The 26,324-nt window shown below is 37.8% G+C and overlaps 1 protein-coding gene across 7 annotated transcripts in view; it reads left to right on the top strand.

The window, feature by feature from the left end:
• KIF16B (kinesin family member 16B) overlaps positions 1–26,324 on the top strand; it is a 140,763-nt gene that overhangs the window by 78,886 nt on the left and 35,553 nt on the right. For 3 of the 7 annotated variants that reach the window (XM_051792671.1, XM_051792669.1, XM_051792670.1), the window contains 6 exons: positions 1,243–2,598; positions 6,026–6,184; positions 8,291–8,396; positions 8,938–8,988; positions 15,672–15,794; positions 22,305–22,394. In XM_051792671.1, the coding sequence (XP_051648631.1) occupies positions 1,243–2,598; positions 6,026–6,184; positions 8,291–8,396; positions 8,938–8,988; positions 15,672–15,794; positions 22,305–22,394 (1,885 nt within the window). Of the gene's footprint in view, positions 1–1,242; positions 2,599–6,025; positions 6,185–8,290; positions 8,397–8,937; positions 8,989–9,969; positions 15,597–15,624; positions 15,795–22,304; positions 22,395–26,324 lie in introns of those variants that run through there. The other 4 variants (XM_051792666.1, XM_051792668.1, XM_051792667.1 and 1 more) reach the window with 2 other exon arrangements.

Below are 26,324 nucleotides of genomic sequence, written 5' to 3'. Positions count from 1 at the left end.
CTCTGAAACACAAAGATATGAGGAGGATAGATTATACAAATCTAATATATTACCTTTGCTCTTAATTTTTGTGGTGTTGTTTTAAAGGACAGCAAATTACATTCTTTATTGAGTTTGTTGGTTTTTTTTGGTTTAACTGCCTTTAGATTAATTCGAGATAGCAAAAACTCACATGTTGCACTCTGCTTCTCTTACATAAAACTATGGTGTGGAATGGACATACTAATAATGCTTATCAGAACATTATTTGGGTATCAGTTTGAAGTACAGAAGAAAGCATTGTTGTCAACTGGCAAACTGAGCTGACTATTCTGGCACTCATATCTGCTAAGATTTTGGAGGTGATAGCTCGGACCTTGTTGCAGATTCCAGCACTGATTAGATTCATGCATTGAAAACCACTCTGCCATCTCAGCCCTAGATGACTTGTTCCATTTTGAAAGAGCTCTTTATATAGTTGGACTAGGTAAAGTAAATTCAGAAAACCCTTGAAACTCTGAAGCACTACAAGATGCTGTTCAGCAATTGATGCAACATAGGATCACTGATATTTATCCCTTTTGTTATATTGATGGGATTTGAATTCAGATTGTGCTGAAATTGGTTTGCTTGTGATTTAATTTATCTGACTTTAACTTCTCACAAAATAACCAACTAACTTGCAGGTTGTCTTTACTTGTATTATGGGGACAATGGGGCCTTCAAGTCTGCCCGCATTTGGAATGTGCTTAGAACCTTTAAAAGAGAGATTACACAGGACGCAGTAATTTGTCTTATATGTTATAATCTGTTTATCGATAATTCAGTCGGGGTCAGAGAAGGCATTGTTTTAATTCATCTGTTGGCTTAAATTTGGTAAGGCAAATTGCTGATCAAGTCCTTTTATACAAATTTGTTTGTATGAGAATGTATATATAAAAATCTGTGTTTATTCTTCACTGTGTGCATGGATGTGTTCTATCAATATTTTTATTAGATTTGGCAGAACTAATAAAGTCTTAATTTTTTACTAACAAAAGTGCTATGTAGCGTGTCTTCCTATAACTTTATATATCCACAACTTTTTATGTTGACACAGACTATATGAGTGTCTTTTCCATTTGTTTCATGCATTGAGTCACTTCCAAGCAGTGTAAGATCTCAACCTGTGGCAAAGCAAAACTATTAAAGAAAGAAATGGTTATATATACTGGAAAGTCCTAGACCAAACCTTTTTAACTTCATGCAAATGTTTTACTGCAGGAAACAAATAGAAGAGATGGAAGAAAAACAAAGATCTGACAAAGCAGAACTCGTAAGAATGCAGCAAGAAGTAGAGTCACAGCGAAAAGAGACAGAGATAGTTCAGCTGCAAATTCGAAAACAGGAGGAGAGTCTGAAACGGAGAAGTGTTCACATTGAGAGCAGGTTAAAGGATTTGCTGGCTGAAAAAGAGAAATTTGAAGAAGAGAGATTACGGGAACAACAGGAGATAGAGCTTCAAAAGAAAAAGCATCAGGAAGAAATTTTTGCCCGGGTCAAAGAGGAGTTGCAGCGACTACAAGAACTTAATCATAATGAAAAAGCAGAGAAAATGCAGATTTTTCGTGAACTAGAAAGACTTAAAAAGGAAAAAGATGAACAATATGTTAAGCTGGAGTCAGAAAAAAAAAGACTTGAAGAACAGGAAAGAGAGCAGGTGATGCTTGTGGCTCATCTAGAGGAACAGCTTCGAGAGAAACAGGTCATGATAGACCTCCTGAAGAGAGGGGATGTGCAGAGAGTTGAAGAAGAGAGAAGAGACCTTGAAGATATTAGAGAATCTCTATTGAAAGTCAAGGAGGCCCGCTCTGAAGGTGATGAAAACCATGAGGATTTAGAAAAAGCACAGCATGATTTTGTAGAGTTCAAAAGGAAACAGCTGGAACGGTTGACTGTTTTGGAAAAAGATTTAGTTCAGCAAATGGATCACCTAGAAAAGGAAATAGCAGATGAAAAAGGAGCTCTGGAGCACTTAAAATTTGCACATGAAGAACATTTAAATCCCAAGAGAGATGATGAAAACTCTGTGGATCCCATACTCAGGGCTGAAGAAGTTGACAAGATAAAGCCAGTGGAGTACAGACTCCAATCTAAAGTACGCCAGCTTGAGTACCTGAAGAGTAATCATTTGCCAGCTCTGCTGGAAGAAAAACAAAGAGCTTCTGAAGTCCTTGATAGGGGCTTGTTAGGGTTAGATAATATTCTCTATCAAATAGAGAAAGAAATAGAAGAAAAAGAAGAGAAGCTTGCCCAGTATAGAGCCAGCACAAATCAGCTGGAGCAGCTTCAAGAAACCTTTGAATTCACAGCCAATGTAGCTCGTCAGGAAGAAAAGGTTCGGAAAAAGGAAAAAGAAATCCTTGAATCAAGGGAAAAGCAGCAGAGAGAGGCTCTGGAGCAGGCTGTTGCTAAGTTAGAAAGGAGACACTCAGCTTTGCAGCGTCGTTCGACGATAGACTTTGAAATCGAAGAGCAAAGACAGAAACTGGCCACCCTGAACAACAGCTGCAGTGAGCAGGCAGGGCTGCAGGCCAGTCTGGAGGCTCAGCAGAAAGCCCTCGAGCAAGACCGAGAACGGTGAGTCCTGTGGTGGCTTCCATTGATTAGAACCTATCCAGAGAAGGTGAATCATTTTATATTTTAGATGTTGAGAACATGACTTGTTCTGTGTCCCAGTATTTGAGTTTCTTCGTGAGTTTCAAGTAGTTTACCCAGAATTGAAACTCTGCATTGTTTTTCAAAGGATTCTTGCTCACTCATCGATTTCTCTTGTGTTCAGAGACTTATCCTGTCCTCAGCAGGATATTATTTGCATTAACCAGCACAGTACTTTAAATTGTTTTACAAAGCTCAGACAACCTTATGTTCTGCCCTTACAAAAAATGGACCATCTAACAACTTTTTTTCTCTTAAAATATTTCTATATAGCATTTTGTTTCTTTATTAGTAACAAGTCAAATGTTTGTTCAGGGGTTGGAAACGAATAGTTACAGTAGACCTGCCAACTGTCTCTCTCAACTAGTACTTCTGGAACACTTCTGGTATTCAGAGTAAACAGGGGTAATATTTAATTTTTTTGTTACTGGTTTCAGGGCTAAATAAAAATAAACTAGCCATATATGTATGTAAAGTTTGAAGCTTTTGAAGGTTATTGGCAAATACACAGAGGCTTTAATACTGCTCCTGTGTGATGACAACTCCTTCTAGGTACAGAAGCAATGTCATCAGTTATACACGTGATATCTGGTAGCATGATGTTCAACCCAAGTATGGGAAGCTCAGACAAAAGTGATTCAGGTAGGGAAGGATCTTTCTGTATGGAAGAAGAGGAAAAAATCTTTTGTTTCATTTTTGGCCTGAGTGAAAATCCACTGGGATTAATGCATTTAGTCCCTGCAGTACAGAAAGAGGGCAGAATTGTAATTTTTAAATGTTTTATCTGATTTACTAATACTGAAGCTTTAAAACCTGTGAATATTGGTGAAACAATGAAGTAGGTTTTTTCTTGAGGTACCATTTGTCATTTGCTTTTTTAATATTTCACTGATTATGTGAACCCTCCTTCGTAAGCCCTTGAAACAGATGGCTTGATTTAAAAAAAAACTATGAAAACAAACTTGCCGATAGCCATATTGAAGAGCTCTTCTGTATTGCTTTCCAGTTAAACCATTATCAGAAGAGAATAGTTGCTTTCAGTACACTGTGTAGAGATAACTTTTTCAACATTTATAGCTACATTGTTTGGATTTTAGTTAAACATTTTCAGTACGGATTTATCATTTTGTAGTGGATATTGTCATTATTTTCCATAATTGTCTTGGACATAAAATCTCATTTTCTACACTTAGCACCTCACTCGACTAAAGTGAGCCATAAACAACTGGAGGTTCCACAAAAATACACAGCTTAGTTAGCCCTCAAGAGATTGCTGGGTTGTGTGATAAGTGAAAAAGTATATTGAAAGCTAGAAGACTGAGGTTTGGAAAAGACACCAAGGAAGTGAAAAAATATTTTTTTTCCTTGTTTTTTTCTTGTTTACTCCAAAGTTCTGTTGTACAAGCTAAATAAAACTTTGAAGTCTTTCAGTGAATAGCCCGTGGGCCTGAATAATTCAATTCAGAATGTTTTTGTGAATGTTGAGGCAGAAGAAAAATCTTAAAATATGTGATAGTGTGTTAAACATTTCAGGTCACTTATTGCTCTTGTGTTTGAATTTACGCTGCACAGGACGTGATGCCATAGTAAGCATATGAATTATATATGTTTCTTATTGTTTATCTAGATCCCATTATGTGATGATATGCTCTAGTTCAGTGTTAAGTCTCTAAAAATGTTGAAGTGCAATATTCACTTGATATGCTACAAGACTATAATTTCATCATACCTGGATAAAATGGTTTTTTTTCAGTTTGAATCCTGTATAAGCTCAAATTCTTTCACCTACAGGGATGACCCACAAAAAGATAATTTGAAGTGAACTTATATTGGGATAGTGCATACACATTTTGTCTTTACTAGCAGAGGTTTGGGGCAATAGAATGAACATAAAGCAACTTTAGAGTCATCTTTGAGGCAATGGGATGCATCACTCACAAGTGGCAAGGTGCAGTTTACAGTTCTTACTGGTGGATGCATCACAAGACTGCTCATAGCTATAAAAAGTGATATCTTTTCCTATTAGGATGTTTACAAACCAAGAGATAAGCTTTGTTCCTTTAATATAATTTTGATTTTTGTGGTTAAATTGATTTTCCATAGATGCAAACACTCTCCTATATCCAGCAACCATCTCCCATCCACTTCCCCTCAGGACACAAGATTGTTTTGCTGCTAATCAGAAGAAACAGATGGCTTTTGGCAGCAAAAAGTACTCTACAAATGAAGTAACAATTCAGCCTAAGCCTCAGCATTCATAATCTCTTTAATTTTCTTTTAACCCCCAGGATGGAATAAAGTAGTTCTAGCATTGTACTTCAATTTGGATATATACAATTGTAGGCAAAGTGGTAGAATCCCAACTTTGCATAGTTTCCCCTGTTTTTTACAGGAATTTCTTCTCTTTTATTATTTGATTTTTAAGTAATCTCTAGAAAAACAATAACCTTTAGAGACAAAAATTGTAATGAAAATGGGGGAGATTATTACTGTGTTACTAATCTAATCTCAACTACATTGCAAGTGAAAAGGGTGTTCTGCAGATTACTTTATTATCATATATTTTATTTTGACTAACTGATAAATAAAGACTAATTGATAAAGCAAGAAGTGCTTTTTATTTCCTACAAAATGCCTCAGACATTTTCAGTCAAAAAAGGGTACCTAATTTTACGTATTGCATTCTGTGCATAAATGTGGCTGGAATGAAATTTATTTGTTAGGAAAAGCAAGGAATCATTCAAAAGATGATTTGCTAGGTGCATATATAAGTTCTAGATTTTTATTTTACAAGTAAATTTTCAAATATATATATACAGATGGAATAACTGGAAAATAAAATTTATATATATAGTACAGAATTTTAAAGATTTCCTTACAATATGTTTTGCCACATCAGTGTCTTAGGTGTTCTTTGGGGTTTTGTATTAGTGCTTAGTATTTCAAGGTTTTAATTTTTTTCCCCTTCATGTCCTCATTTACTTCACACTGGAAGGTAATAAATGAGGTCACTGATAGAGTTCTGGAAGAGGAACATTTATTCAAGTGATTCTAATAGATAGGTTAGGTCTTATGAGTTAATAATGAATGTGCTGAGTTAGATACCTTTTGCACTGGAAGTTACTGAAGTTGTTTTATTCAACTTAATAATGCTGTTGGAACATGGTTTTAAGCTGTTTCTTTTCCTTTCTAAATATGCCTAAAGAACTATTATGATTTTTAGACCTTCATAAATATTAATGCTTACAATCTTACATACATGTACAGTTTAAGTACATTACTTCCCATCAGAACTATGGAAATCAACTCTAAACCAAAGCAGATTACATCTTAAGATCTTTTTTTGTAGCCTGGACCAGGAAATTCAGCAGCTGAAGCAAAAAATATACGAGGGTGATGGTGCTCAGAAAGGAAACCATGGAACATTGGAAGAGAGACTCTCCCATAGCACTTCCCCTACCAGCTCAACAAAGCCACAGCCACCCTCTGCTCCTCTGGTTGATGACAGGTAGGTAACCTGCTTCCTGCAATGTTTTGGTAGGAATACAAGCAAAAGCTTTTGAAAAGAAATATTTTGAAAGACCGTTCTGCCAGGGTTGGATTTTATTTAAGTACTGTAATTGTACTGATGGTAGTTGGCCTAGTTCCGAACAGCGCAGTACAAACTCGTGAAATTTAGCATGGAGTGTAAGGCCCCCATGTTTCCAGACTTCAGGTGGAATTCCATCAACGCCAGCTTCCTTGCTGATTTCCACCTGCTGTATGGCCTTAAGGGTTTCTCCTAAAGTGGGGGCAGTATCCAATTCATACTTCACCGGTTGTTGTGTGATGGACTGAATAGCTGAGTCTTGGACTACATGGCTAGTACTGAAAAGAGTCTGAAAGTGTTGCTTTATGCTGATGACGCCGCCCTTGATGCCCACACAGAAGCAGCCCTGCAGCATTTAACATCCTGCTTTGCAGATGCTGCTGAACTCTTTGGGCTGGAAGTCAGCTTAAAGAAGACAGAAATTCTCTATCAACCAGCACCTCAGGAAGTCTTCCATCATCCCCATATCACCATTGGCGAATCAGAGCTCAAATCAGTCCAACAGTTTAATTACCTAGGTAACCTCATCTCCTCGGATGGTAAGAGTGACGGAGAGATAGACAACAGGTTAGCAAAGGCATATAGTGCCTTTGGAAAGCTTCATAAAAGAGTTTGGCAAAATAAACACCTCAAGAAAAGTACAAAGTTCAGTGTTTACAGAACCATTGTGCTGTCTACTCTCTTATATGGATCTGAATCATGGGTCATCTACCGCCACCACCTGCAACTCCTAGAACGCTTCCGTCAACGCTGCCTCCCTACAATCCTAAACATCCACTGGTCAGATTATGTGACTAACATGTCTGTTCTAGAATAGGCAGCAGTTATGAGTAGTGAGGCCATGTTGCTGAGAACACAGCTGCGTTGGGCAGGGCACATCTCAAGGATGAAGGACCAACCACCCCCTCCCTAAGATCTTGCTTTATGGTGAACTTGCCACTGACTGCTGCAAGAGAGTAGCCCCGAAGAAAAGATACAAGGACTTCCTGAAACAACATCTCAGCCTTGGCCATATTGATCATCATAACTGGTCTACTCTGGCCTCCAATCGGGAGGTCTGGAGACACCATCTGTAACGCTGCTGCTGCCTTTGAGAAAGCACGCAGGATCACTCTTGAGGAGAAAAGACAACGCAGAAAGAATCGTACCTTGCTGAATATACCATCTAAGGAGTCTTTCTGCTGTGCCTTTTGCAACCAGACGTGCCTATCTCGCATTGACCTTTTTAGCCACCAGCGTACCTGTAACAAACGTGGGTAAAGCCCTTCCCAAATCTTCGTTCGTGAAGCCCAGCCATGATGTAATTGTACTGAAGAACTAGTCTGGAAATAGAATTGTGTGCTGTATTCTACTATAAATGACCAACAGCCTAATCTGTTGTTCCTGTGCAGTTTGTTTTAGAATAGAGGGTTGGGAAACTGTAGGCTAAAATGTATTTAAATTGTTTTTGTGTTTACAGTTACTTGTCTATATGGTTTTGCTTCATATACACTTAAGGCAACAAAGTAAATTAAATTATCCTAAACCTTTTTTAATAGGGCAGCTACCTGGTATCATTAAAATCTGTTTCATCTGTTCTTGTTACATTTACACGTGCAGTTGTTGATATCAGCTCTTGGAACGTTCCTTCTGTTTGAAAACCAAACCTTTGTTAGCCCAAGTTGCTGATATCACAGCAGTGATAAATGCAAACTGTGAAGTTACTGAAGATGCAACCCCAGCCTTCTTGTTCTCCTTCATCACTCTTAGTCTCACTGCCACTTATATGTAGAACTGTACACGTAGCAGTGGCTTAACCTGGGGTCCATTAATTTGTCTAATTGTGATAATAAATTGCTAACCTTTGCCTGTTGGAGAAACACTCACTCAAAAGTCTGTGTTCCTTACAGAGGGATAAAACTGGTCTAACATTAAGCCTGCTAATTAAGAGTTGTGCAGTACTTAGAAGCATTTCAAAGAGCTCTTTAGTCTGTCTTAACTTTTATGTAAAATACACTCTTTTTACACATACACATTTTCTTGAAGGATAAATGCCTTTATTGAACAAGAAGTGCAGAGAAGGCTCCAGAATATTCATCATAAAGCTGAGGATAACGATGTTAGTGTGGCCTGGTCTACAGAAAGTTTAAAGGTGGGTAGAGATGGGTAGGAAATCCTGACCTTTAATGTACTATGTGAAACCAGTGATTTAGTTTTGTTTTTCAATAATTTTTGTTTTCCTATGTTTACTTAGTTTTAATTTATCAAAAAAGTAAACAGTAAATCAGGGATATCAGTTTTTAGATTTTGATCATCTTTTTATTTCCAGCGGCTGGTTTATGTTGTATTCTGTGGGGGTTTTGGCAGGGAATAATGTGTAAGTGGCAATAGGAAGTTTTTAGATAAAATAAAAATCTTCATTTTATGTCAGGAAAAAATGTGTTGATAAAAATGAATGTTAATCTGAATGGAACTTTATACATGTAAACAAATGCCCATTCAAAAACTGATGATCTGATTGATCCAAAGACCGGGTTGATTGACTTCTAAGCCAGTGGTTTTCATAAATATTGATAAGAAAATTATTATTTTTGTCTATTAGAAGGACTGTCTCTTCCTCTGAATACTTTTAAATGAACTTATACAAGAAAGGCACTCTTTTTAATAATCACCTGTACCTTTTTTGTGCTTAGGATAATGAGAGGCTTAATAACGGCACTGTTCAACGGAAGCTGAAGTATGAGGTAGGTCATAATTTGTCAGAATGAAATGGTTGTCTTAAATTATGGCATGCCCTGTAATTAAAATTCTTAATGTTTAGCTGCATAATTAGAATTTTGAATTCACAGCAAGATTAATGGCTAACAGACATGGCAGTGCATTTTTCCAGCTGGAATTAAAGTGATTTTTTTTTCAGATTTGATCTAGCTTTTTCCTTATTTGAAGGTGTGGTGTTATTCTGGATCTCTCTGCCTTGTTTTGTCATTATTCTTAATTTGGAACAGTATCCCTTTCCTTATTTCTAGAGGAGAAAAACATTTATTGAGGAGAGATTGTCTGAATTCAGCATATACTTGACATTTTTGACTCACAATGAACTGTAATGGTGTCTATAATATTAGCACAAATAACCAGGCAAGTTTGCCTGAATCCTGTCATGGAGGATTCGTACACTGTATTTATGTATTTTTAAAGTGAGCCTTAGACACCTCCTACCATATTTGCTTGTCTAACTGTTCCTTGAAACACTGTTGTTTACTTGTTTTGGTGAGTAAATCCTAAATATCTTTATGGATTAAACCTTAACAGTGGGAAGGCTGCAGCACTTCAAATTCGGACTTTTTTGGACTTTTACACTATCATTTTTAAGCTGTGTTGGACTTTTTACACTCTCTTGACTAGTATAGGGTTACTTTTTTCTGTACGTGTGGGAAAATACTAAAAGGGCTTATAAGTTTCTGCATCACCCTTTGACTTTCCTGTGGTTTTTGAGGGAAGCAAATATAAACCAAGTGAAATGGATACTGTACAAAGAAAAAGCAATGGTGGGCTGGGAAGATCAACCATTCCTGAATCAGATCTCAATAACTTCTGTTGGATTTTGTCTTTCTCATTTTGAGAGATTGTACCAATTTTGCATGATTGTTCAAACCTAATCAAAATCAGTCCTCAATTTAAGAAGATTTTACAAGGATGTTTCTGTTTTCTTCTTTTGAAATTTTTAGCAGAAAAGTCAACAGTGGCAGCCACACTGTGGCTTTCCATTTCTGTCTAAAGATGGCAATTGTGCTTCTGAGTTGCGTGGAGAAAACACAGGAGTAAGAGATCATAAGAAACAGAAGGCATATACAGAGATGCTGGATTTATTTTCCAGTTCTGGAAGAATCTCCTCCTCTTTTACATCAGAGAAGGCATTTCAGAATGAAAGGAGTAATTTGGAACAGGAGAGCTTTGCTTGTCATTGTGACATTAAAAGTAGTTTAATTCACTCTAAAAATACTAATACTTTAAAGAGTAAAAATGTTTCTTATCAGAATGTTTTATCTACTTCTTTACAAAGTCCTGACTTTAATAATGTGGCTTATTCACTCCGCAAGGTTGAAAATTTCAGTCATTTTGATGATAAAATAATTACTTCTCCAGATTGTGACAGCTCAAGAACTGAATCTGATTGTTCCCACTCGAAACAACTGTCTCCTGTAGGATCCTTAATGGGTGCTAATGAGCAGACTGGGTTTAACAGTGTATCATGCCTTCTCTTTCCTCAGTCTAATATGCATTCTGAAACAAAAACTTATAAAGAAAACAGCCCATTAAATGCAGTGTACCCAACAATTGAAGACCAGTCTAGTAATTCTCAGCTTCCAACACAAAAAGCCTTTGATTTGACCCCTTTTAAGTCAATAGCTTCTCATTTTGATGCGAGACTAGAACACACTACCAGTTTGGGGTCTCTTGTCAGTAAGCTTTCCTGCTTTTGCAAAAATACCAGTAGTCAGCTGCTCCACAGTGGAGTGGTTTCCAAACAAATCAAGGAGTTGGGAAGTTTGTGTGACAGAAATGAGAGGTGTGCACAAGCAGTATCATTAATAAAAAATCTACCATTTATAAGGAACTTGCAAGTAAATGTGTTCTTCAAGTCAGATGTGAATCAAGACATGTCCCACACTACTGATGACACCAAAGCTCATACTGAAAATGTCATTCAGACTGTGTCTCCTGTGCAAGAGGCTGTCACAGTGTGTGTGAGCACAGAGATCTCGGATGACTGTACGAGAAAACCCCCTGAAGGATTTACATGCTGTAGTAAAAATGAAGAGCTGGAAAACACTTTTGTGTTAAGACAGAACTTTGTGCATTTTCCTGATGTCTTTTTGAAGCTTCAAGTCTGTTCCCTGGAAAAAGTACTGGAATTTTTGACCTGTGCTTTACCTCAGATTTCTGTTAGGATGGAGGAGTTGAAAGGTATCTACTGGCTTGCTATTGGCAATTGCAAAAAACCTGACCCAGATCCTGCTTGCTTGCTTTTGTTCAGCTCCATTCTGTATGTTGTTGTTTCATCAGCTGAACAAGACACCTGCCAGAGTTCCTTGGCACTGCTTTGTGAGGTCCCTATTGACTCTATAAAGGAGATTCAAGTTGGCTTTGCTGGACAGAGTATTAGTCTTCTGTGTTCTGCTGAAGATGGTTTACTCACAATATTTACCTATAACAAGCACGTCACTCAAAGAATTTGCCACGACATAATGAGCATTTTGATTTCTGCAGTGGATGATGATGCTTATTTAAATCACCAGCTCTTGAAAGATGATTTGATTCAGATTTCACTTAACTGGACTTCAGATGTAAATGACTTGGTTTTTTCAAACGGAGTGCGATTGTCCTGTAAATTTCAAACTGAGTTAGCTGATCTGGTTTACTTACTCCATGAAAATATGGGAAGTATTAAACCTTCATTAGGTGACATTCGTGTTCTACTGTATACCTCAGTGAAAGTAGACTGTGCTGAGCAGACTGTGTATAGAACTCTCGTTCTTACAACTACTCATATAGGTCTCTTAAAGGAAAATCATGCCCCTAACATTCGGGATGCTTCCTGCCAGCGATCGCAGTTTGACACCCTTCAGTTGTACAGTTTGAATGATATCCGATGTGCAATTTTGCCAGACAAAGAGAATTGCACAAAAATTGAGCTTGTGTTTTCTAGAAGGAGCAAGGTTGGATCTGATTCAGGAACTGCTTTTTCTAAATACTGTGAAAAAGAAATAAATACTCAACTGACAGTCATCCCATCAATTCTTCAAAGCAGTTTGCATATCCCTTCGGAAATCTGGAAATTAACATTCAGTTCAAGTGAAGAAGCCATTTGGCTAATTATGCATCTGACTAGGTGTTGAAATCCAAATACATTTAGATACATTCAAAATAAGAGGGTAATGAATATTGATAAAATCCTTTTTTGTTTCCTTTTTTTTAATTAATAGACAAAAGGGACCTTTGAGCCTCTAAAGGAATGCCATAGACTGTGTACACACATCCTAGCAATAATAATTATTACTTGAGTGCTTGCTTTTTGTGGGTCTCTGCTATCCTTTACATACATTTCCTTTGGAAAGTGAGGAAATTAAATGTTTCTATGTTATGTGGTAGGTGGATGAAAACTATAATTACAGCTCTGCCTTCTGATTTCCATTTTGGCTGTGTTTTCTGGCTTCTTCCATCTACTATCTGTCTTCATTAATGTCTTCTCCATTCCTCCTCGATTGCCTTTTCCTTAATTTTTCTGAGTATCTGTTTTTCATGCTCCTCATTTATTTCATGCCCTTGATCTCAATCAATATTTCAAAACATCTGCAAATTTTTTTATCTTACATTTCACTGTGTGCTCTTAATACTACAGATATTTACAGCTTTTATACATGCAATTTTGAGAATAATAGATTTGACAATTCTCTCCTGCTTCAGAGTTTTGCATTTAAGGTTGATTGCACTTGCACATCAAAGTTTGTCACAAGTGCAAAAAGAGCTGTGCTTTAAATAGCATTTCAACCTTTGGTCATGCTACTGTACCTGTGGCAAAAAATGTTTTGGGGTCTGTCATCTGTGTATGTGTTTCTCATGCTGTAAATGGGTAGCTGACAGCTGGGGATACAGCCTGACAGTTGGAGTGAGTTTAACTCTAGAGTTCTGTCCGTGCTCAGCCTTACTTTCACCTTTTTCTGCTTGCTTACTAGTGGGGTTGTTGATGCTGTGAGATTGCATCTCTTACAGTCTCTTTAATACTACATGCCAAGAAAGAAGGAAACTATTGAACATTAGTAAAAGACTTCCGTTAGTGAAGGCTTAGTACAAGGTTATTTTTTACCTGTTACCCTGTCAGATGTTCAAATGATAAATAAGCTGTGTTGTCTCCCATCTTTTGTTTTTTCCCATGTAAAGGGAGCTGAACACCTTTTGAATCCTGTTGCTTGAATGTGCCATCTGCCTCATTTGAGGAAGATGGTTCTTGGCAGAAAAAACAGTGGTATCTAATCTGAAATTCTAAATTCTGTAAACATATTGCCAGCAGAGGTGCAATCTTCCACTAGACAGAGTTAGACTTCGGTCTCTTTGCTAGTATAAGAACATTTCCCATTTGTTTTTACCATATGTTAAGACATGATAACGTAACTCATATGGGATTTAAAAAGAAATAGCTTGCACTGGATGAGGAAGTTATGTCTGGAAGGATGAATGCTGGTTTGGATAGAGAATTATGGGGGTTTTTTACATTACAAAACTTGCTACTTCCTTAAGGAAGTCCAGAGATGAGCAAAATATGTCACATTATTTTGAGGTACAGTGAGGGGGAGTTAGCAAAGAAAGTGCACACAAATATCTCACAGAATGTGGAGTAGATGGAGCAGTAACCTCGTATCAGTCCCGCTCAGGAGTGGCTCCCTCAGTGACATCACGGAGGCATTTCTTCTGGCCCTTGCCCAAAGTCAACAGTGAGTGGCACTATCTAGGAGGACTCTCTTGATCAAGGCTGTTAAAGGAAAGCAATTTCTGCAACCAATTTCTTTTCAGATTATACCCCAAAGTTAAGTGTTTGTGCATATTGTGTTTCCCAATAATGTGTTTTTCCTCTGTTGTGCTTGTTTTCAAATCTTACTCAGTGAATATTCTGCACTTTTATGAAAAAGAACAACTTCACAGCAATATCTTTTATTCTGATGTAAAGTAAACATAAGATAATGATCATTGTTTATGAATATCAAAAGCATTATTTAATGCATTAGGGTGTGTTTTCCACAACACTTTGTGTTTGAAATTGTTTTCCTCTCTATTATTACCGTTTGTAATAGTTCTCTGGAAATGACTGCCAATAAATTATGTGTTGACAGAGGTGGCTTTAAGAGTAACTTTATGGTTTTATTGTTGTTTTAAAACAGATTATATTGTTGTCAGGGCAATGAACTCCTCTTTTTCCCCAGGAAAGAATTGCTTACATTCCTATGCTTCAGAAATGAGTTTTAGCTGAAAAGCCAGTAATGTTGGGAGTGGAGAAAGAAGGGCAAAGTGGACAGGAGAGAATATTTGTTGTGAAAACAAAGGTCACTAAATTTTTTTCCATTTAAACAAATTTTTTTTATATTTTCTTAAAAAAATAAGAAAAGGAAAAGGGAAGTTTATGGGAAATACCCCCTAGATAAAGCCAGTGGAATGAAAATTCACTTTCTTTGTGTTTTCTTTTTCACTATTTTTAATACTAATGTTAAGGGAAATGACGTCATTTATAATTGACTAGTAATGAAACAAGTCTCCCCTTCTGGAGAGCTGTGAGGATGCCAAAAGGCTCCCTGGAACAGGCAGAAGCATTTATGAAGGAGTTTCAAACTTTTCTCTAACTCCTGCACAGTATCACGCTTACTGGAAGTCACCAGGAGTTGCAACAAAGGACATGGATGTTGAGAATACAGTTACAGGTCAAGTGATGGAGCGCTAAATACAAATACATCAAATACTATCCCATACACAAATTTATAAAGTTATAACCATAGCTTGAAAGTGATGGTTTTCCAGTCTTTTGTTGTTAAATTGTATTTGTCATGATGATGCTGGTTTTTTTAAGTGCGAGTTCATTAAGGTTTTCAGACCAAATACATTCATTGGAGCAAATGGAGGACTTCCTAAAAGGCAGGTTCTGTACTTTTTCACTCTAAATGCTTATGCTACTTTTGGACACAATCACTGCAAAGCATTAATCTTTTCAGTTTAAAAGGGGTTTGTTTTTGACATAACTTCAGAGTTACAGATTCCATCTGGCTCAGAGTCATGGACCCTCATTGCAAATACCTTTTTAGATTGTTTTTTCCAGACTGTGCAAATTCATTGTAGCTGAGTTTTCTGATAATTAGATGTGATTTAAAGAAAATAGTAGGAAACTGTTCTGACAGTGGATTGCTTATTTAATTATAAAATGAGTTTGGATTTTTAACATCCAAGAGCTTTCTGAATTGCTTAGACCCCTTGCAGCTTTGCATAATATTGTAAACATGTTTATTATGTAAAGACATACAAAAATTATGGTTGACTGTGAAGGCTTGATTAATATACTTATTTTTTTAAAAGAGGGTTAATACAAAGTCTTCTACTTTTCCTTGATTTTGATATCTAAGCTGAAAATGCCTTTTCAAAGAAAGGAATATTTTTGAATACAATTTTTATGCATAAAGAAATATTGGGGCTTGCTTAGAAAAGGAGATCCACTTTGTTTTCAAATGGTTACTTCATTTGAGAAATAATTTCTGCCTCATCCATGCTCTCTTTTCCTGCTCTTCTGGCTAAGAACACATTCTTGTTTTTAGTGAAGTTCTTTTCTCTTTTTCCTTATGTAGTGATTTTGGTTTTCCTTTGTTCTCCCTATTTGGTATGCACATGAAAGCGGATGGTCTGTCGTTCACTGGGAGCAAATCCAGACGACCTAAAGGACCCAATTAAAATTAGTATTCCACGGTATGTCCTGTGTGGGCAGGGAAAGGATGAACACTATGAGTTTGAAATAAAGGTAAGTGCTTTTCAGTCGCTTTTCTTTAATGTTTTTGTTTCACTGAGTGCAGTTTTTGGTTCTCTTTCTGTTATGAAAGTGTCCTCAATACTGCTAAATAAGAGAGGTTGTGAGAAGACATGCACAGGACACTATAAAGACAGGTATTTTCTGAGTGGATTGATTGTACAGAGGAGACTGGTAGCCAAACTCTTGGGCTGAGTAGTTCCTAAGCCAATGGCAATTCAGTTCAAAGTGTTGCAGAGATGAGGATTAAATTCCTATTTTTAGTAGGAAAGCCCTTTATTGAGATGCAAATGTCAGGTATGGTAAAAGTTCAGGCTTGAAATATTTACCTGAAATAATGAAAGCATAATTAAAGTATTTTGCACATATGCACAACATAGGCTTAATTCCTTTCAGGCTCTCTTTGTTCTTCTGATACTTCCCACCCTGCATTTCCAAAGTGTCACTTCTCCAAACTGTTATCTGCTTCCCCTCCATTCCAGTGGCTTTCTCAGTTGATCTTCTGTCCAGAAATACTGGGGGGGCGGGCGGGAAAGCATATTCATTTTGTTTCCTCTGGTACTCAACCAGTGTTTTTCCAAAGCAAGATGTAACGTCTAATTGGAAACGTGCTCTCAGTGCATGTGGACATGTAGCATAAGTGATGTACGTGGCATCAGAGTTGGCAGCCTCCTTCCTGAATGTACTGCCAGATGCTTCCTTAGCTGCTGTGAGGTGGAGGAGTGACCTCCCTCACAGTGTGAAGGGCCATTTCTGAACTGTGCTCACATTCTCTTTTACAAAGGTTTTTGTTAAGATGGGCTACCTTAACTCTGTTTGTTCTAATTAAACTTTCATTTTGAAACATACCGCTCAATTTTTGGGTGGAATACCTCCTTTTGCCTGTTGAACTTTGATTTTCCTGAGGCCAGCAAAAACCCAGAGCCAGAGAGATGCTGAGAGATGAGGAAGTGCACGTGAAACTTCCCTTAGGACTGTTCTCACCAACTGTTTTCTGCACATGGGATTTACTAGACTAGGTGATGGTTAGTCAAGATAACAGATAAAGTAAAAAAGTAGCTTCTCTTCTTAATAAGTTGGTGGATTTCTTTTCCAAGTATTCTCCCTTCATCCCTAAAACCCATGTAGGCATCTGCAATGAAGGAACAGTTGAAAATGTATCTGCAGTTTGGGAGTTTGGCAGTTTTGGGGATGTTTCTTACAGTCACTCCCTTACGTGAATTGATCCACTGTTAAGGCTTTCTCCTTTCCCTCCAGGTCTCTATGTCACAGTAGACTGCTTTTGCTATGGTCAGGATTTAGCTCCACACTACAATCCACAGACCTTCCACAAACTCTTTTATTTTAAACCTTTTACCTGCAGAGCTCCCGGCTCTAGTTTGATCTGTATTAATCTTCAGATGCTCCTACAGTTATTCTGCAGAAAATCAGAATACATGGAATAGTGATTATTTTTTTCCCCCTTAAAAATTAGGAAAATAGGAAACCATGACAGAGAGGAGGGAACATGTACCTGTTTATTTTGTTTCTTCCTAATGGATCAGAATACCATGTCAGCTGTTGAAATAATTTCAAATTTCAGCCTTACTTTACTTAGTTCAAGTTTATTTTCAAGTGACCTCATATGAAATAAATGTCAGTGTTGTGGAAGGGCTGGGTTGTTGCTAGTCTCATTTCCTTTGCTGGCTCCCAAGCTTTCTTCAGCAAGGGTCCTCTTGCTCCTGGAAAAATGGGTAGCATGTAATAGCACTTTGGAATCTGACAAAGGGACAAGGGATGATTGAATTGAATTTTAAGTCCCTAAACCTGTGAATCCTGGGTGTCTCAGAGGTATTTTCCTCAGAAGATGTTTCTAGCCATTGTATTTGTAGTTAAATCCTGCATGTTGCTGTAAAAAGGAGGAAATGTAATGAATTTCTGTATATAACAGATATATACATTTCTTCTTGTGACATGCAGTAGTAAAGATTATTTTGCTTATGTACCAAAAGAGAGAGAATGAGTTCCACTTTTCTTGGCAGCATCACAATCAGTTCATAAGTCTTTCAACCCTAACATACCATCCAACAATATTTCCTTTTAGTGCAGGTTTAGCATCTTGTCTATCTGGACATGTATGGGAGCAGGCCAGCAAGATGGTCTGTCCACTCCGGTTCTCTCACTGGATACAGATCCTACTTTAAGATGTTGAGTGAGTCCCACAAGAACCTACTGGAGAGAATTCAAAACAGAAACAAACCCATACTTTATTAGAGCTCAGATAGCACCTTCTTTTGCAGCAGGATATGTCACAGAGCTGTTTGTGCTGCTCTGCTATTAAGTATTCTGTATGAATTGATGCATTTCCAAAAAAACTTCCATTTGAGCGACAGTTTTATATGTTGTCTTTAAATTCATGATGAAACAGTAATAATTTAATCAGGTCTAAACATATTTATGTTAGAGCTAAATTAGAATGCCAGAGAACTATTCTTGTATTCTCTCCTTCCTTTCATGTTGTTGTGATATGCAGAATATTCAGACAAGGCTGTGTTACAAACAGTGTGTGGGAAGAGCTTTTGCATCAATAAAACTGTTGGCATCTGTTACAGACAGTGCCTGTGTTTGCAGTACCTATGGATGGCAGAAGGAGCAGTGAGGCAGCAGAGTAGGTGGAACTCCAGGTCACATAAAGGCACAAAGGGTCTCCTGAGAGCAAGTGATGGAAACAAAGCTGGGTATCAAGCACAGCCCTGCAGGGATCCTCTAACAAAAGGGAAAGTTGTAGATGAGCCTTCTCATTCTTATTCATCTTTCTCTCATTGTTCCAAGTGCTCTCCTTTTATTTATCCTGTTTGATATCCTTTCAAAACTGGTTCTTTTGCTGGTGTTTCAAAGCCTTTCAGTCATGTCAGACAAGTTCTCTGTGGGAGAAGATTCCAGGCAGATGCACCCCAAAGCAGTACTTTCTTCTAGCCAAATGCCATAGGGGGGCTGCTCAAAAAGTCCACATTTCTAATCTGTTTCTTTCTGAGTGTAGTGAAGTATTGCAGAGTGGGAGGAAAGTGGCAGCATGTTCACTGATATATAGTTCTTAAAGAAAATGATGCATGGCCCAGAACTACCTAAATTAGTAAGAAGAAAAAGTCCAATATTCCCTCAACTCTATCAGATTAATGCCCTCAATAAAAATAAATTTAAAAAAAAATATACGAAATTTTTAGGAAGCTTTCAGCTTTTCAGGTGCTGTTTTCATTGGCAGTGTAAGGAACAAGATCCCTTTCATCAAGGTCCCTTTTAAGAAATAGGAGTTTTCACAATGACTGTAGACAGTTTAACCAGCCCAGATAAGCAAAGTGGGCATTTTCTGTTCTAATTGCTTTCAGGATCAGGTGGAATATTTATTTTTCTCCCTTGCCATGGTTTTACTTCTATTCCTACTGTGTATAAAGAGAGCAAGTTCTGTGGTGTGCTTTGCAGTGGAATTAAATGAAAATGTCTGTTATGTTATTTTCTGTCAGTTATCATGAGAAGAAATGATAAGGAGACAGAACTGTAATATCTCCTTTCAGATTTATAGGTTTTACATAGGAAATGTTGTGTTTGAATGAAAAAACAAACCCCACAATTCTGAGGGAAGTCTTAAGATCATGGCAGTGCCTCCATAAGAATATTTCAAAAATCTATCTTACAGAATTATTCAACCATATGGGCTTTGTTATTAAGAAAATATTTTTAACTGTATTAGCAAAAGATCTGCACACGTCCCTGTCTCATACCTACAGAGTGTATAGTCTGTCATACAGCTTTTTTAAATGGGGGAACAGAATCCCAGCCCAAACTGGTTGGATCAGCTGTAGGAGTAAAAAGCTCTGTTCTCGAAATGCTACTTGTATGCCAGATGTGCTGTAATCTCCTTATACAAGTAGAGTTTGATTCTGTCTGTCCTAATAAGGTTATTGCTGTGCTTTGGGGACCAGTTAGGATTTTGTTTAGCTTTGAAATTCGTTTTTCAATAATATCAGCTGTAACAATAATAAAATTATGCAATTACCTGCTAGCCTGATTACAGGAGTTAGGAAAGTGAACAAAGGAAAGTAAAAAAGAGGAAGACAGGGACCAAGTCAGGACCAAGCCACCAGAGAAGACTCAAGAGAAAATCCTTCACTTCTTAGGCAACACAGATACATGGCTTTGCTGTTTTCCTTCCTATCCATCTGTAACAAGTTGTTTATTTAACTTCATAGAAGAAAACTAATAAATAATTGGCTGCAGGCAATTTGATTTGGGTAAGTTTGGTAGCACCCCGTCACCTAGACAGCTGTCAGATGCACAGCCAACATGACATGCCTGCTCTTCCTCAGGCTGTGTGGCTGGAAGAGTCCTGGATACTTTGTGCTAGATTGCTCCTCCGTCTGTGGAAACCCTAGGGGAAAAAGAGGTCACTTTTGAATAAGGATCGTATACAAATGAAATTATCACAGCAAAATTTCATGACAGTAAAATATTAAAAGCAAAATGAATGCTGTAATGAGTAACATCTTTATTTTATAATTATCCATTACACTCAAGCATTGTTTACTTGAACATTGAATTGACACAGCCCTTTACTTTAAAGTAATTATTCAGCAAAATGGTTAATTGAGATCAGTGTAACATGCTATTCCTGAATGGTTGTTTTAGTTAAACCTAAGTATGCATGTTAAATCCATTCACCTGAGTTGTGAAGTCTGAGACACTGTTAACAATATGTTGAGGGAATATAATCCATCGTGCAGGTGTCCTAGAATCATAGAATTGTTAACTTTGGAAAAACCTTTAAGATCATCAAGTCCAACATCTACCCACCACCACCACCATCTTATTCACCATTAAACCATGTCCTGAAGTCCATATCCACAATGTTCATATCCACACATTTTTTGAACACTTTCGGGGCTGGTGACTCCTAGTAGCAGTTGAGCTTATTGGTTGCATGAAAGATGATTTTTTCTCAGAAATAGTGAGTTTTTATTGTGGAGACATGCTAGAAGAACTTACGTTACAATGTTTGTGAAATGTTTTGAGAAGGCCAGTTTTGTTTTCTTGCAGCTTTTAACTGAAAGTTGAGAAAAAACCCACCCCAAACCTAGTTCCTCTTGTCATAAGACAATAATTTGTGGTTACCTAAACACTTTCCCCAGTTTCCCTGTTCTGTAATCAGCAGCAAAGGCAGCAGAGTTTGTTGCAAACATGGGGTAGCAGTTGTCAGCATTGGTGCTTGAACACTGGTTTCCTCTGCTTTGTTGCTCTTTCTTTTTCTCCTATTCAGTTATCCAGCTCCATTGCAGCTTTCTTCACCTCCATAATTTTTTGATATCTCTAGTAGTGAGGGAACTACTTATTCATTTTTGGAGTCACTTTAAGATAAAAAACCTGTGTCTTTGTGAAATGTGTTTTATGAAAATGTTTTTTTTACCTTCATGCATAAAATCATAGCTAGACAGAGGAAATACTACATATTAGGCCTGTTTGATTAAAAAAGCAACACTGTTTTCAGTTTTAAGCAGTACCAGTGGGCTTTCTCCAGCTCTGCTAGTCTTTGTAGAACAATGCTCAGTCTCCCTGCAGCTTGGCTTCTTGGTAGCCTTGGGTCACCAGATCTGCAGAAAGACTTTACTGTAAAATCAAAGGCTCTAGTCACAGTACTTTCATGACCCACTTAGAAATGTCTTTCATCTAATTTCAGACAGTAAAATTTTTTTTCCTAAAAAAAATTGTTAGTTGAGGATTTCTGGTGAGGATTTTGTGAACAACTGATGGTGAGGTTGGTTTGCCCTCTCCCTTTGCTCCTATTGTTATGCACTTTATTCTCTTGGAGTAATTATGTTGATTTTAATAAATCTTCCTGCATAAATGGGATGTTCATTGCCATGTTGATGATACAGACCCAGAGTGTTTTAAAGGAATATCTTCTACTGAAAACTGGCATGCATAATATTTTACCCTACAAATTGAAATCCCGTTCTATGTGGTAATGAACTCTGTGTCCGAGAAATGCTTATTTATTAATTATGTGTATCTATGTGTATGAGAATATACATTTCTGTGAATATTTAGAGAGGCTACACTACGCTTATGCTGGATGTTATTCCTTTGTTAATGGAACACCCACTGATTGTAATGCTGAGAGCTGCATAGCTGCACCAAGAAATGGTTGAGGATTGGGGGTATTTTAATGTGTTTATAGCCTTGTCAAACCACTCCAGAATAAGGAATAAATACGTTCAGGGTTTTTGGGTTTTTTTCCTTTGCAGTCAGTGCTCCTTATTAAATACAGTTCTGTCACTGTAATGAAAGAAAAATTAAGTAAACTTATAAATTTAAGTAAAGTTATAAAATTAAGTAAACTTATAAAAAGCTTATAGATTTAAGGTATCTAAGAATTGCCTCTTTTAATCTTATAACCTTGTATACTGCATGGTTTTTAGTGTTGTACATTGTGTGGATTTACTTCAGTTTCTTCTTTCTTATTGTCTACTCTAGATAACAGTCCTGGATGAGACATGGACAGTGTTCCGGCGGTACAGTCGCTTTCGAGAAATGCATAAAACTTTAAAACTGAAGTACCCAGAGGTAAGTTTTGGTAAAAAATTCTTTTGCAGAAGGGGGTGGAGGTAGAGACTGGAAAAAAAGTGTTTTGAAATATGTTTACTCAAAAAGGGTAGTGATTTGAGACAGCCAGCATGGCTCCACCAAGGCAATTCCTGCCTGACCAACTGAGTGACCTTCTATGGTGGAGTGATTACATCAGTGGACAAGGGAAGAGATTATAGATGGGTGTCATCTACATTGATCTGTAAGGCCTTTGACATGGTCCCCACAACATCCTTTTCTCTAAATTGGAGAGAGATGGATTTGATGGGTGAACTGTTTGGTGGATGAGGAATTGCTTGGATAGTGACATCCAGGGTGTGGTGGTCAATGGCTCAGCATCTTGATGGAGATCAGTGCCAAGTGGTGACCCTCAGGGGCCCATGTTGGGACCAGTACTGTTAAATACCTTCATCAGTGACACAGCAGGATCAAGCACACCCTCAGCAAGTTTGCAGATGACAAGTCTGAAGGATGGGATGCCAGAGAGGGACCCGGACGAACTCAAGAAGTGTGCCTGTGTAAACCTTGTGAGGTTCAACAAGACCAAGTGCAGGGTCCTGCATCTGGGCTGGGGCAGCCCTCAGTGTGAGTACAGGCTGGGGGATGAAGGAATTGAGAGCAGCCCTGCCAAGAAGGACTTGGGGATGCTGGTGGCCAAAAAGCTGGATGTGATCCAGCAATGCTTGCTTGCAGCCCAGAAAGCTAACCATGTCCTGGACTGCATCCAAAGCAGTGTGGGCAGCGGGGTTAGGGAGGGGATTCTGCCCCTCTGCTCTGGTGAGACCCCACCTGGAGTCCTGCATCCAACTCTGGGATCCCCAGCACAGGAAGGACGTGAACCCGTTGGAGCGGGTCCAGAGAAGGACCACAAAGGTGATGAGAGGGATGGAGTACCTCTGCTATGGAGACAGGCTGAGAGAATTGGGAGTTTTTCAGCCTGAATAAGAGAAGGCTCTGGGGAGATATAACAGATTTTAAGTACTTGAATGGGGCTCCTAATAAAAGGTGGGGACAGACTTTGCAGCAGGGCTGTTGCGATAGGACAAGGGTTAATGGTTTTAAACTGAAGAAAGTAGATTCAGAATAGATACAAGGAAGAATTTTTTTTACAGTTAGATGGTGAAACTCTGGCACAAGTTGCCCAGAGAGGTGGTGGATGCCCCATACCTGAAAGCATTCAGGATCAGGCTGCACTGGACTCTGAGCAGTCTGATCGAGTTGAAGATGTCCCTGATCACTGCAGGGGGCTTGGACTGGATGGCCTTTAGTGGTCCCTTCCAACCCAAACAATTCTGTAGTTCTGTGATTCCTCTCAGACATACACTTCCAGTAAGACTGACAAGCCCTTCAGCAGTTAAAGCTCCAAGACAGCTCAATACAGGATGGATGTTGCAGTGAAACTGTGACTCCAAGTGTTGCCTCTGGCCATTAATTCCCTTTACTGCTGACTGGCGCCGTTCCCTGGAGGTTCCTGTTTTGTTCATTGCAAGGTACTCGCAGTCAGATCATGTCATCCTGACAACTTCTCATTTAAAAGAAGAACGTTGCTCCACAGATACCCTTTTGTAATAGTGGCTTCCAGGTTTCTGCAAAATGAAAAATTGATCTTTCTGACCACCTTGGAGACTCGAGGCATTCAGGATGAGGAGCTGTGCCTAACGGAGCTTTAGTTCATTGGAGAGAGCATTTGTAGAATTACAGTAGTTTCCATGTCTGACTTTTAATTATTAACGTTTTGCTTCCTTTCTACTTGTTCCCTTGGATATTAGAAGAAATAAGTCATTCAAGCAATGAAAGTGATCCTGATTTGAGAGTTAGCACAAGTAAAGGAGCTTGGGCCATACATTCTTAGGCAGAATATTAAAAAACATGAATATGTTTAAGAAAGAGAGACGTGCAATAGTGTGCAAATGCTTTCTTGGTCTTCATTAACATATGCTTTAAACTAAAAACGAGTTGAGTATGAAACAATGTTGAGTCTGAGAATTAAGATTATTCCCTTTCCGAAACAGTATGAAAACCAGAAATGGAAATATCTAAGGAATATCTGAGCACCAAATGTCTAAGGAATTTTTTTTTTTTTGTCTAAGAAAGAAAAAAGAGAGACAGAGAAAAGAAAAAGAAAATTAGGTCATCTTTTTTGATTGACAGAAGGAAATTTTTAAGGTAAAATTGAGTTTTGAATGGGAAATTGAAATATTCTCTTTCCACAAATGTTTTTAAAAATATTACTTGTGAACATCAGTGTCGTATTTTTTATTGGAATGAATTGCCATTTCCTCTTGGATGTTAGAGTTATAGTCTGTCAATGGAAATATCCTAATTGCATCTAACTCCTGAAAAAACAGCCAGGCAGTCATCCAGTTGACATGGAAAAAGGCCATCTGAATCCCTCTGCAGACTGATTTTCCCCATTTAGGAAAGTGTGTTTGAGTGGTCTTCTTCAGAGTCTGTTATCAGTCCTGACAATACATTGAGGAACAATTGAATTTGGCTTTTACAGTTGTGTCAGAGGGAGATAAACTTCTTTCTTGTGTGTAGTAATTGGATTCAGGAGGAATCTGATGTTCTTAAAGCAACTATTAAAATGTCCTGTGTTCTGCAGTATATAAATGTCACCTTTTTGAACCAAGCATTTGTGATTGACAGGACAATTTGGGGTTTTTTGGTGTTACAGGAGGGAGTGTTTGGGGTTTTTTTTAGTGTTTATTTGTTAGTTTTGAAGAACCATGAGAACATGAGTGGTATTATTAGGTCAAAATGAAGTCCTTCATCCAAGAGTTTACAACTGAGAAAATAATCTCAGCCTAAAGCACAGGTATATAGTCTTCTTCATCTTATAGTCTTCCCAACTGAAGTTGGTTTTGTTGTCACTAATAGTTCATAGTTAATATTTTTCCTATGGATTTTATCTATATATTCCGTTCTCTCTACCACTCACTTTATAGAGAGCAATTATCTTATAGAGGCAATTTTCTTTTGCTGCCCTTTTTTTTTAACCTTTTCTCTCTGTTTGTCTTTTTTGCTTGCAAGGTCAGTACATTCACTAGTTTAATGTACCAGTTTGTTCCTTATTGACACTTGTATGTTGCCATGAGTCTGTGTCTTAGGTAAACTTCCTGAGGTTAAAGGAATTATTGGTTTACTTATGCCAGTGAGTCAGTGTCTAATTTCCATGTAGAAAGCACATTATAGTATGTTTTATTGAGCTATCTGTTTCCTTCTCAACAATTTCTGTAAGTCAGGGCAAATACCAAGTCTTACAAGTTTGCCAATAATATCTTTTTCCAGCCTTGACTGAGCCTCCACTTCACAGCAACCTTCCATAAATTATCAGAGAGGTTCAAGTGTCTTATCTTTGCTCAGTACCAAGCATATTAAAAGTCAGGAAAAGCAAGATAAGCATCTGATCATGTCAGCTACTGCTTTTAGACAGGTACTGTCACTTAAGTACCTGTTCTGGAGACCCTTGCAGCACTGCTGATGTCTTCTCTTTTTACATGATACAGACTATTGTGTTGTGTTCATTCCTGCTTTGAGACATAGGGCACCACGAGGGAATGGAAGGTTTGTGGACAGAAGAAGACTAGATAATATACAGTGTGTTTTTTTCTCCTCATCAGCATTTCTACAAACTACTCTGTCCTTGTTTATCAGAGGGGAAGAGCATGTTGTGATGGATGAAACTTATAATATTGTGTCCTGCAGTAAAGGTCTGGCATTTATTTTCTTTGAAGGAATTTCATTATCAATGTTACATATGTGAATGATCAATGGCTTTCCATATTTTTATCTTTATTTAAAATAGCCTTAATTTATGGTAATTTTGGATTAGTTTTGCCATGTAAGTAGGAGTTCAGTTTGTTTTGTAAGTTGAAACTCATCTGTCCACTTCTGCTCATCTGTCAT

Source organism: Manacus candei, unplaced genomic scaffold (assembly GCF_025592945.1).
Source record: "Manacus candei isolate 608988 ecotype Guabito, Panama unplaced genomic scaffold, ASM2559294v1 h1tg000035l, whole genome shotgun sequence".
Taxonomy (NCBI): Eukaryota; Metazoa; Chordata; class Aves; order Passeriformes; family Pipridae; genus Manacus; species Manacus candei.
The sequence above is the reverse complement of the archived record's forward strand: the minus strand, read 5'-3'. Positions and strand labels throughout refer to the sequence as shown.